Source organism: Nilaparvata lugens, chromosome X (assembly GCF_014356525.2).
Source record: "Nilaparvata lugens isolate BPH chromosome X, ASM1435652v1, whole genome shotgun sequence".
Lineage (NCBI taxonomy): Eukaryota > Metazoa > Arthropoda > Insecta > Hemiptera > Delphacidae > Nilaparvata > Nilaparvata lugens.
The window spans coordinates 94,029,924-94,043,301 of NC_052518.1; the positions used below are offsets into that span (position 1 = coordinate 94,029,924).

At 34.0% G+C, this 13,378-nt stretch overlaps 1 protein-coding gene across 1 annotated transcript in view; it reads right to left on the reverse strand.

The window, feature by feature from the left end:
* Positions 1–13,378, reverse strand: part of LOC111044752 (WASH complex subunit 4) — a 156,063-nt gene that overhangs the window by 111,535 nt on the left and 31,150 nt on the right. Inside the window, exons 16-18 of the mRNA XM_022329972.2 lie at positions 12,334–12,551; positions 4,156–4,336; positions 1,378–1,568 (exon numbers count right to left, since the gene is read on the reverse strand). Coding sequence (XP_022185664.2) covers positions 1,378–1,568; positions 4,156–4,336; positions 12,334–12,551 — 590 coding nt within the window. The remainder of the gene's footprint in view (positions 1–1,377; positions 1,569–4,155; positions 4,337–12,333; positions 12,552–13,378) is intronic.

The following is a 13,378-nucleotide window of genomic DNA, read 5'->3' on the forward strand; positions in this document are numbered from 1 at the left end:
GAAACAAAATTTTAAATGGCCACCATTTTGTTTTATGAATTTGAAAAATTATAATAATTTTTTTATAGCTTTGTCTAGTTGTTATTAATGATTGTGCAAAGTTTCAATTTCGTATGTTCAACCATTATTAAGAAAAAATAAGTGAAAATAGCAAAATGGCCGCTGTGTGAGTAACTGAAGACTTCTGGACAGTTTAAATATGATATTTAGATATGTTTGTTACCCAGGAACAATGCCCTAGAGCCCTAGAGTGTTGGTAGGCAGTTTGTAAACACTCTGTGTAGCCAACGTTTTAGTGACGTCACCAACCGCTACATTACGGCACCGCTTTCTTAGAAAACCATAGCTTTACTGTTTCTGTTACGGTATATTTGAACCAATTACCAATAGAGTAAGCATATTATAGAGCTTTGCTGTTTGCTGATGACACTTTGCTTATCTTTAGCAATTCTTTATTAGATAGTTTGGAAATAAATTAATGCTTTTACAGGAGTCCAGTCAATTGTGCAATTCCTGAGTCAGAGAAGATTAACAATAAATAGTAAAAAATGTTAAATCCTGCATTTCAAAAGCAAATATAATACAATAATTGAGAATCGAGCAATAAACTTGTTTGCAGAGAAAAATGAATTCGGTCAAGTAGCGTCTTGGGAGTTGTATTAGACAGGAAATTAATATTGCATCCTTACATTGAGAAGATATGTGATAAAATTTCATCTGGGATATTTTTATTGCAGCAGCTTGCTAGGTTAAATGATAAGAAAATATTGTTAACTGCTTATCGTAGTCTTATACCATCATATATTAGGTATGCTATTTTAGTATGGGGTAATTCATCTCAACAAAATTTGGACAGTGTTCAAGATTTAAAAGAACGAAATCAGGTGTATAGAGAAGGTGGATATAGGTTACATTCTTGTTGGCTTTTATTTGAAAAACTTGGGTTTTTAGCTGTACCATCTTTGAATATATATGAAGTATAATATATGTGATCTAACGAGTGGTGTAAACCAAAATTTCCATATATATATATATATATATAATATATATATATATAATATATATATATATATATAATATATATATATATATGTACAATACATGACACAGAGCAGATAATCATATGATGGATAGTAGGTTATTTGAACAAAAACTAGATTATATTGGAAGGAAACTCTATAACAAGTTACCACAAATATAATGATGATCTGAAAATCTTTGTAAAATATCTAGTTGATAGAGTATTCTATAGTGTACAATAGTTTCTTTCAAACCAAGACTAGATTTGATTCACTTATTTTTGAATTATGCAAACTTAGTGTTGATTATGTAGAATTGAGTGCTTAAGACGTAATGTTCAAAAAAAAAATTAATAACCTGTTGGTCAAGATGTATGCGTTTGAGGGTCAAGTTGAGAGTTTGCTGGAGTTTGTCATCATTTGTTGATGCAGCCCACTTCTTCTCAGCAACAGTTCTTATAGACTTGTGTTCAGCGCCGACCGACTCAAACCATCGCAGACAGTCGAATTCATTGTTCAAGTTGATAACTTGAAGCATGTAAGCGATACCTGTAAGCAATACGTGTCAATGCCATTACCACAGATGATATTAATTATCAATACTGCTATTAAAGATGACAATAATATTAACAACAAGCAAAACAATATGAATGGAGATCCATAATATTGATAATATTCAACAACATCAATAATAAATAATAGGCCTTTCGTAGTATTTTTGCACTCTCCAGCTTTGGGATAGGGACGAATTTGTTGAGGACTTACCGTGGATAGATCAACATCCTTAGGCCTACTAGTACAAGGAGTTTTATCACTTTGATGTTTATCTCCATTGTTCATCACATTGATGTTCAATGCTTTTATATTTTGTGGTGTGAGCCCACAATAGATCTTCGAACAATTAATAATGTAGTCTTCTAGCTGTGATTACAGCTGCTCTGTGAAAATCTGTCTTGGTTTTGCATACCCCATTGAAATATTTTGCCCATTAGATTCATCTTTTTTCTTCAAAAATCTAGACAGAGTCATTTTATCTATTTGGAATGCAATAGAAGCTTCCCGCAAAGACATTTCCTTAGACTTGATGGCTTCATATGCTTTTTCGATTCCTCATTTGGAGTTTTCCCTCAATCTGTCTTTCTCTTGTAGTTCCGCACTATTTCTCTGTCAGAAGAAACAAGAAATTGAATTTCATAGTAATGGGGCACATTGATACACCATATCAATGTGCCTCCAACCAAGTGTATCAACTTGCCCCCTCTGCATATATATCTCATAAACCAAACTAACCCCAAAACAAAGATAACTGGAAAATTGAAACTATCACATAACACTCACCTATAAATAAGCTTTGAGCTATACCAATGGTGAATTTCCCAGGTGGTATGTTGTTGCTTGTAGTTCAACTCAAATAAGATGGTCAAAAATTACTTTCCACTATACAAAACACTCTTCCAATTATACAGCCGCTTACAGTGGTCTGTCGGCAATGAGGCTCCATTAGGTATTACCAAACAGTAAGACAACATGTCTGACTCAAATTCTGTCCCTTTGCGCGTGCACCTAGGTTCACAATATTAAATATATCAACCTGCCCCCGTATCAACTTGCCCCGCTCTCCCCTATTTCTTTATCGATACAGTATCTGAAAGTAATGATAGATAAAAAGTCTAATAATGAAAATGCTATCTAAATTATTACTGATCAATACTAAATAATTATATTAGCACTATCAATCTTATCCTATTAGAAGTATTCATTTTATAAGTTTTTTGGCTTCAGTATAATTTTGAAAATTTATCAACATTGATTAACAGCATCATGTATAATTGAAAGTTACTAAGGCCTCAACTATAATCGCGGAATGTTTTCGCTCGTTAAGGCCTGCCTTTAACGACAGGACAAGTGTGTCGAACATGTGTTCTAAATAGTGTGTTTGTCTTTTCGGTCTCAAAATGTTATAGTTTTTTCAAAGTTTGGAATTTTCTAATTAATTGTGATTGATTTAATTTGATTTAGAAGTATTTTTTAAATTTAAAAATTATTTTTATGTGTTTTGAATTGTAAATTGAGTCTGTAATTGAAGAATGTTAAGTGACACATAACCTAGCTATATTTGGACTGTCGTATAAATTAGAATTGGAACCGTTTTGGGCTTATAAGCATGTGGTACTTTTCTGTAAGTTGTGTGATTCTGAATTATTAAATGAATAAATGTGTAAACGTACATGTCTTCGAACAAAAAATACATTTACGCAAAAGGCTTCAAACGAAAAACAGCTGTTTGACAGCAGCTTCCAACATAAGATAAGCAAATAATAAATAAAATTATAATGATACAAAAATAATGTAATCTCATATATAGCAGCGAAGAAAAAATAAACAACAAAATATCTCAGATACAAATCCTAACCTCATAAAATTCTGTTCTAAGCCTTTTGCTGATGAGATAACTTGTCTATCGAACAAGTGTGTTCACACATGTCCTGCAGTTCGTGGCCGGCCTTATAAGGAACACTACACGAGCAGTATAATGTTCCCCATAAGATACAATTCGTTCTGTAACGAGAAAAATATGCGACAAAGACGCTACCCGAATTCCGTCGCGTCTATTCCGCCCACATAGTTGGGGCTCTGGACTCCCATCAATTTAAGAATTTAGGACAATTTCAAACGGTCGCTTGATTGGAAATGTCAAGATGAAATATCAACTTTTATAATTACAGTATACTACATTGCACAGAATAAGTGAGGCAAACTGTAATATTTCAAATATTGAAAACATGAAGAGAATTTTCTAATTATATTTATCATCAGATCAGAAGAAGAGAAATAAAAATGTTGATAGAAACAAAAAATATTTTACGAAAACGATTTTAGTTTAGTAACAGTTTCAAGACCAAAAGCATTGACTGCCTTCGAGCACTAAAAATATAGAAACATTAAAACAGGAGCTTGGACAATTAAATACAATTTATTGTTCATAGGAAACCTTCGTAGATCTGAAACGCGCCATCTTGGAAACAAAGCTGATCTGATAAGATAGGATCGATTGATTTAATTTCGCGAGATTATTAATAAAATCAAACAAATAAGTGATAATATTAATATAAAAATATTGAAAACTTCGTCTCACCCATAGAAAATCCATCATCTGTGAAAGCAGCTCCCTCTTTACTTTTCTTGTTCAATCTTTCTTTGGACGAAATGGAAGTGCGACAGAAATTGACAGTCAATGCTGGCACGATCATGTGGAAGTTCCGCAAATGACTGTTTTTGGCATCTTGGAAGACAGGAGCGAAAACATCTACGAGCAACTAGAATGAGAGAAACACAAGAAATAAAAAAATCTTAAAATACACTTTAAAGAATGAAAGAGCCAGAATTGGAATAAACACAGAAATAAATGTACGAAATACACTATCAAGGATAAATTACACTTTGACATAATTATGTACGTTGATCAGTCGAAAGTAAAACTTAGTTGCTTAGCAACCAAGTATTAGAAATGTACTAAGCAACGTTCATGATCTGACCACTCAGTTTCACCGTCACTGTCAAATATAGTATCATTAGTAAAATACTTATTAGACGGTTAAATACAAAGTTAGAAAGTTAGGAACTTAAAGTATAAAATACATAAGATAAGATAAGATAAGATAATCTTTTTATTCAACACAGCATATAATACAATATATATTTGAATATCGTCTAGTCACAGGTCATTCCTTGAGGAATTGTTGAAAATATACTTACATAAATGGGCATAAAATAAGCACCAGTACAAAGACATCAGATACATAAAGTAGGTTTTAAAAGTAGTGCAGGACATAGAAATTTATTATTACTAGAAATCTGTATAATTTCTTTTTGAATATATTCTTGTTTGTTAGGGACTGCAGCTCAATTGGTAAATTATTGTAGAGCTTTGAACCAATGTAAGAAGGCATTTTTTCAAACAGTTGAAACCTGTGCTGTCTTAAAGCTAATTTATTTCTGCCTCTAGTATTATGATTGTGGATGTCAGCGTTTGTGGCCAGATCTGAGATATGGTCGTGAGTGAAGACTAATAATTTGAAAATATAAATTGAGGGTAGAGTTAGAATGTTCAAATAGACGAAAGCCTCTCTACATGACTCATTAAATTTGAGTCCAGCCAAATAGCGAATAGCTCTTTTTTGCAATTTAAATATTTTTTGAAAGTGCAAATCTGCAGTGCTTCCCCATAACTCTATCCCATAAGCAACATGGGAGTGAAACAATGCAAAGTAAACCATCTTTGAAACAGATAATGGTAAAAATTTTACCATATTTCTTATCACAAAAAGATCTCTACTCACTCTATTAACTATTACATTTACATGCTCATCCCACACAAACTTGAAATCTAGCTCTAGGCCAAGTAATTTCACAGAATCTGTATTTTGTATACAATCATTTCCTATAAACAAATGTGGCTCAATCGCACTGTGTCTCAGACTAAAATTTATTAGATTACTTTTTTTTTTGAATTTACTGTCAGGGAGAGCGAATTAAAATACTGAACAACCCTATTACACACCAGATTACAATCAATTTCTAGGTCTTCCAAGTTTCTGTCCGCAAATATCAAAGATGTATCGTCAGCGTATAGCGTCAACTTATTTTGAGGTACAAGAGAAGAAATATCATTAATATATAGTATAAAAAGAAGAGGTCCCAAAATAGAACCCTGCGGTACTCCTGAGGATACTTTAACAAGTTTTGAAGCGGTTTGTTCCTGATCGCCTTGAATTGAAACATACTGATATCGATCAGACAGATATGACTTTATGAGATCATTTGCTCTACCATTTATACCAAGACCATTTAATTTATCTAACAACAGACTGTGGTCCACACAATCGAAAGCCTTTGATAGATCTAGCATTACACCAGCCGTATATTTACCATCTTCAATGTTTGTTATCAGTCCTTCAAAAATCTCTATTAGGGCTGAAGTAGTTGATTTCTGTTTTACAAAACCATGTTGATTGAGCGAAATCAGATTGTGCTTAACAAGGTAGGATACCAGTCTAGTGAGAATGATGGTTTCAAAAATCTTTGAAAAAGCTGTTAAAATTGAAATGGGTCTGGAATTATTTATGTTATGTTTGCTACCTTCTTTGAAAACTGGAATAACTTTAGCTATTTTTAAAATGGCCGGAAATTCACCAGATTCGAGCATAGAGTTGACGATGCAAGATATTGGCTGGGCAATGGCTCTTTTACACTGCTTCAACACCCTCAAGGAGACATCATCATGACCAGTGCTATTTTTTGGCTTAAATCTATCGATAGCCTGTAAGATCTCATCTTCGTTAGATGGTATTAGGTAGAAGTGCTCAGATGGCGGAACTGGAACATTCTGGTTGCTTATAGGAGTATTATTAGAAGTCAGTTGTGTTTTATTTAAATCTTTACTTAATCTTTGAGCAACACTAGCAAAAAAAATGTTAAATTCGTCTGCAATACGTCTTTTGTCAGTAACATGTTCATCCTCAATATCAAGTCCTAGTAAGTCAATTTTTCGTTCAAACCCGTTACCTCTAAATTGATTTATTAGCTTCCAACTGGTTTTAGATCTATTTGTTGAATTTTTAACCCTACAGAGACACACTTACTTTATGCTAACACAGTAGACACACTGGGGTGTTGAACACCCCAATTTAATTTTGCTTGTTTCTTTGAAAAATATAGAGAAAAAGTACTTAGCCCTTACTTCATCATTTCTTAATCATTTTTGTTCCAAGTGCATACAGAAATCGAAAGTAAAGCACTGCTAATCAATATTTATACTAATTTTAGAAGTACGTATGTTCCGCCTGAGTGTTGGAGCTCCTAATCTGGTTTGAAGGAATGGCTTTATCATTGCCAATGACAACTTTATCAAAAACTCACGTCTCTTCATTTTATTGTTTTGAACCTCAAGTTGTAGAGTATCATAGCATTTATTCCAATCTGATCCATCATCCCATACCACATTCGTAGTGGTCAATACAAGTAAATCTTTGTAAAAAGTATTTGATAAAAGTCCTACGTGAAAGACACTCTGGGGTGTTAGACACCCCAAACTGAGAACAAGATGAGCTGGTGAGTTTGTAGAATTCTATTACTGACTGGAAGTGGTGGAGAGCAGTTGACAATGCTTCAAACCTAATTTAGACTGGGCAAAAATTCCTATTTGTTTCATATTGTCAACTGCAGAACAGAAAAAAAATCCCTGGGGCGTGAAACACACCAGTGTGTCTCTTTAGGGTTAAATTACCATAGAATCCTTTTTTTGCTCTGGTTACTAGCTGGTTATAATGATTTTTTACACTGTTGATAAGAGATGTATCTAAATTTGGTATTGCGTTTGCCTTCCCTGTTGCAAATTCAAGCACATTTCTAATTTGTTTAATTTCTTCAGTCATCCAGTTACCACCGCTACGTTTCTTCCTTTTCGTCGTAGGTGAGGGCTTGGTCACCATAGCAAAATGAATGTTATAATAGTGAAGAAAGGTTTGATGGAACAACTCATATTTGTTGTTTGTTACATTTTTGGAGGCAACAGCACTCCAATCTACAACTGACAAAGCCGCCTCAAAGCCAACCATATTATTGACACTGCAATCACGGAATGTAACATAGGAAATATTTTTTGCAGTGGGAGTACAGTTCGTAAAATTCAACACAATAGACTGAGCAGTGTGATCCGATAGCCATGAGTGTATTACGTCTACATTTATATTAGTCAATGAGGAACTAGTAATTATATTATCAATGGCCGTTTTACTAAGCTCTGATATTCTAGTGGGAACTTCAATATTGTACCTTAAACTAAACTGATCCAGTACATTCAAAAAAGCTCTACGTTGGGAAGAATCCATCAATAAGTCAATATTGAAATCACCTGCACAGATTAATTTGATTCCCATATTCGCCGACAATTTCTCAAGGACATCAATCAGATTGTTGAAAAATAAGTTTATGTCACCATTTGGAGGCCGATAAATACCTAGAAGTACGTATACATCCTTATTTATATTGAACTTGGAACAAGCTAATTCAATGCATCCCTCTATACAAAAATCATTTATGTTCATTTTAACTATGTTACGGGGCTGTTGATTACCGCACGTACTGTGGTATATAGCAACGCCACCCATACTCTTATTAACTCTACAATAATAATCAATTAGACGCATATTTTGTACATTCAAACAAGTTAGCTCCGTGTTTTTTAAACCGTGTTCAGTTAGAATTAGGAAATCCGGTCGTTCCAAGTCAAGGAATATTTCTAGTCTATCTATTTTGTTATTTAAAGATCTAATGTTCTGGTGTATAAATTTTATTTTCAGAGGCGCTGACTTATTTGTTTGAGCAGATAAGGCATCATTATTGACAAAATTCAACCGATATTGATTAGTATCAATACCGGCCAAGTGGTCTAGTTTTTTAAAGGAATAAATTTATCAATTTGAATAGATGTATCTGTATTAAGTTCCCTCAAAATCTGATCAGCAATGTAGCGCTTACCCCTGTTGTTCAAGTGAAGCCCATGATTTGTATGAAAGCGTCTCCCCAGCTTACCCAGCTCCAAAAGAGTGACATTTCCAAAGCGATTACACGTTTTTCGTATCTGAATATTTGCTCATTCAACCAATTTATTAACGCACGACCAATCAGGGAGGTCATACCTGTGAGGAACATCGAATACGAGAACTCTAGTATGTCTCAAATCTGACAGTCTCCTGCGTAAAACTGATATTAAATTCTTGGCCTCATTTCTGGCTATATCGTTAGTTCCAGCAATAAATACAGCGGCATCCAGCGGACCTAAATCAGAGCAGTCACCACCGCTCTCACTGGTCACATCTTGAAAAACAGCTCCCGGCTTAAGTGTGCCTGTTACTTGACATTTTTCATTTTTGTCATTCATCAATTTATCAACGACATTACGACCCTGACTATCCATGAAAAGTTTAATTTTTCTTATAGGATCAGAAGCTTTTGACTTGGGCAAAAGAGATTCTCTCTCTAGATCAACATTATTCATTGAAATAATCGGTTGTGGAAAATCACCATTTGTAGCTTCAAATTCATCAGTCTGATGCTTCAAATAATTGACAATAGTGTTCAGTACATGCAATCTTTGTTTCTTAGCGTCAAATTTCCTAAATTTAAAATTATTATAAATACCGGGACAATTATTTTTATTTCTAATTTTAATGTAACTTTCAAGATGAAAAAGTGCAAAGATGCCACAGTCGAAAGAATTTTGCTGCTGCAAACAATCAATATGAACCACTCTATCTGAATTGAATGTTGGTTTTAGCCTCTCTATTAAGATATTTAAAGATCTGTTATTATACTGTCGCAATGAGTCAAAATTATAAAACGTTTTGACAATATGATCAAAGACAACTAGGCTCCAGTGAGAGCAAGTCCATCCATCCATACAATTATTGGTGCGACTGTCATTCAGAATGAATGCAATATTTCTGTTTACACACGAATTTGAACTTAAAAAAGAGTGATCATATTCATTATCATTGACAATAAGTGATCCTACAACCGTGTCAACAACAATTAAATCATTACAGCTAGAAAACATTTTCCTACAATATACATTAATGCATTGGCCGTGAGTAATTCATCATTTATGAATGTATGTAATCGGTCAATTAGAGTTCCAGTAGGCGTACTGTCTCCAATTTTAACAGTCTGTGTTGTTGCATCTCTAGCAGCATCCAGGCGCTGCAGAAATTGAATATCTAGATTGATTGATCTGTCTAAGGCCGCATTACACTGAATCTCTAACTCCTCAAGACGAGATTTCAACAGTTCATTTTCACTTCTTAACTGAGAAAGTTCATCATTTAATGGACCAGATAGAAGGTTCGAATTATTATCGGATACCAATAGTGATTGATTGAAGTCAATATTTTGTTTCTCCACTTGGGTAGCAAAGCCATCAGTAACAAGGGATGGTGACGAAAATTCGGTTAAATAATGCGTTTAAATATTATCACACGTGTGTGTACCAGCTAAGTCAACAATGCTATCACACGTTATATTAGTCTTTAAGGAAGCCGCGCAATCCTTATCAAGGCACCGCCACGTGATACGATTGCTAACAGTAGAGCTGAAAGATTTTCTGTATTTATGTCCTTTATATATAATTCCAGGTTTACCCTTTGAAGTTTGAAAAAGATTAATACATTCCATTTCAATGAGAGTGAGTAATCAGCGTTGTCAGAGACAAAGAGAACAGATAACACAAGTAATGAGAAGCTACAGATTTCCAACAATACTCTTGGTTGCTATGGCAACGAGTTTCCCGCCAGAAAATCAAAAGTCCGCACAGCTGATCATACCAATTAACGGTTCAAAAGAACATTCCAATACAGAACTGTCTTATCTTATCACTTGAAATGAAACGGCCAAAAAGACGGTAAAATTTGTACAGTTCGACCCACCAAGATAAACATTCAGTGTATATATCTGTCATTCAAAAAGTTCCAAAATATATAGTATGAACAACAGGATCTGACATTGGATCTGACGCTGAAGCGAAAAATAAATTAGTAGCCGGTTGAGTCTTAGGTTATGTAGACAGTCGAAAATAGAATTTGTATTACCAGCAACCACTCACAATACACAAAGAATTCACTTGACACCAACAATAAACCACCACTATATGGTTCATAATAACGTAAGTAGAACTCATATATTATCCATCACAATTTAAAATAAACGTTAAAATGAAGAGCTACATGAAGAGTTACTTTCTCAATCCCGCGCCTGCGCCCTCCCCATAAACATCATAGTTAGATATACAGTATAGGATATAAATCCCTAAGAAAAATGATTGGTAGACAGGGTTGGAATACATTCTAATGTTTGTTACTCGCTTTTATATTGAAAATTTGTTAATTATGAAATATTGACTGCTGTACTGTATACTTTAGTGAAGCACTGTATTTTGAAATATACTGATTCCTATATTAATAGCGAATCGATCGACTCCACATGATTTGATGATTGTGTTTGTTCAGTTGGGCCGGTCACTAAGGACAAGACAAGTGTGTCCAACATGTGTGTTCTCACATTGAGAAAGGCTTGGAAGGAGAGTTTAAGTATTTTCGATTTTTTGTTTGCTGCTCTACTGGTTAACTTATTTTTGTACCATTATAAATAGTAATTTTCTAGTGGTTTATTTATTGGTTCTTTTATTTTATGTTGGAAGCTGCTGTCGAACATATGTTTTTCTTCAAAGTCTTTTGTGTGAATGTCTTTTACGTCCGAAGACATGTCCGTTCACACATGTTCGACACACTTGACCTGTCATTAGTGGCCGGCCTTAGTTGACTGAACGTAGTGAGGTCTATGCTTTAACTCGGATTTTCTTTTGTCTGTCTGTATGTAACGCGATTACGGCCAAACGCGTTGATAAAATTCGATGAGATTTGGCAGGAATATTCCTTTTTCAACTGCGCGTTGATACACAAGGTTTTTTGAAATTTTGCATTTTAAGGATAATATGAAAAGAGAAGGAATTCCTCCATACTCTGATATCACTATAAATATCACTATATATATATCATCTACTTTGAAGATAGGATTAATCAGACTATAGAATTATTCATAATCAACCAGATGACATCTGTTCATTGCATGCATTACACAGATGTCTGGCCGTATTATTATTTCTATAAGGAAGGGTTTCAATAGTTTTTATAATGCGTGCCCATCAGTATCAATATTCTCACATTTGAAAAACAAATTTAATAGGTGATTGAAAATAGAATAAAAATGATTAAATGAATTAAATAATGCTGAAGAAGTTATAATATTCTTGATTGAAAAAAAAATAATTTTAAAATAGTTGAGAAATATTTTTATCAGATGGAAAGATTATCACGGAACTGAATAAATTATCATATGGGATACAAATTCAAAAGTGAACTGAGTGAGTTTTTGATCTTGGAGAAAACATATAACAGTTTTTAAGAGTAAATTATGATTCAACTGTGAATGTGATTCAACTGAATCAACTAGAACAGGTGACATCAGATACTTGTGGATGAGAAAACAGCGTGAGGTCTACTGTTCACAGAACTACTAGTATTTCAAACTGATAATTGTGAGATATAAACAAGACAAGACATACTTTGAAATTTTTCGTTGTTTCAGTTGGGTATGTTGAAAAGATTATCATGAAATATTGACTAGAAATTTTTTGAAATATTCCGTTCCTTCATAGAGGTATTTTGTATTTGTATTGGTTAATGATAAAATATTGACTTACTTTGAAATATTCAGTTCCTTCAGTGAGATTTCTGGCTAGACTATCAACAACTCTGTCCAGACCTGCTGCAGCTTGTCTGGAGCACTCTGACACATTCTCCTCAACGGCAATCTCACTGAACTTCACAAGATGCTCGATGTCTGGTATGAAGCTGATAGCATTCGAACAGCAATGCAATCCACCCGAGCGTATCATTCGCACGTAGCCAAGAGCGTTTCCTGCAACAAATTCAATTTATTCATTATAATACACAACTCATACAACTCTAACACAATGTTCTTCTCCCAAGCATTCAACCATTGTACGACATCTTTAAGAAATTGGACATTTGAGTCATTTGAATTTTTTATTGGATCTCCGAGTCTTTAGGTGCGTACAGATTATACGCGCTTCGAACACGCTCCGAACATGAACGTTACGCGAGATGTTACGCAAAGGTTCGCTAGAGGTTCGCAATAAATGTTCAAAGGATGATCGCGCGCTTGTCGTATTGCTGACTTCGCTACAATCTAACCTCACAAATGTGAAACTTCTAATCCAGTTGATCGGGTGACAAAACTAAATAAAATATTCTAACCAGGGGATTGCTGGGTAGCCTAATAATACGTTATGTTTATATAGTAAATTGATGATGAATATTATGATTATTGCATTTATTTTAATGTTTTATTATAAAAGGTGATGTCTGTCAATGTTTTGAAAGGTGAAAGGCTTGGTTGGGAGTTCGGCTTCTTTCTTATCAATTCTAATATGCTGGTAGCTATTATTGAAAATGTTTTTATAATTTTATATTATTCAATTTTGATTATTTAATAATTAATTATTAATTTTGATAATTTTATATGCTAACACAGAGATCGTAACTGATCCAACAAAAACGTTAACCGCGCATGCGCTATTGGTTAGTTCGCCCAGTGATGACAGAATAATAATAATATAGTTTCCTTTATTCTATGGTTCGCCATAGGAACTTGCCAAGCTCGTTCTCTGTTACGCGCTCTGTTCGCGTTCTGCTCTTGCACGACCTGCGATCATCTTGCGATCT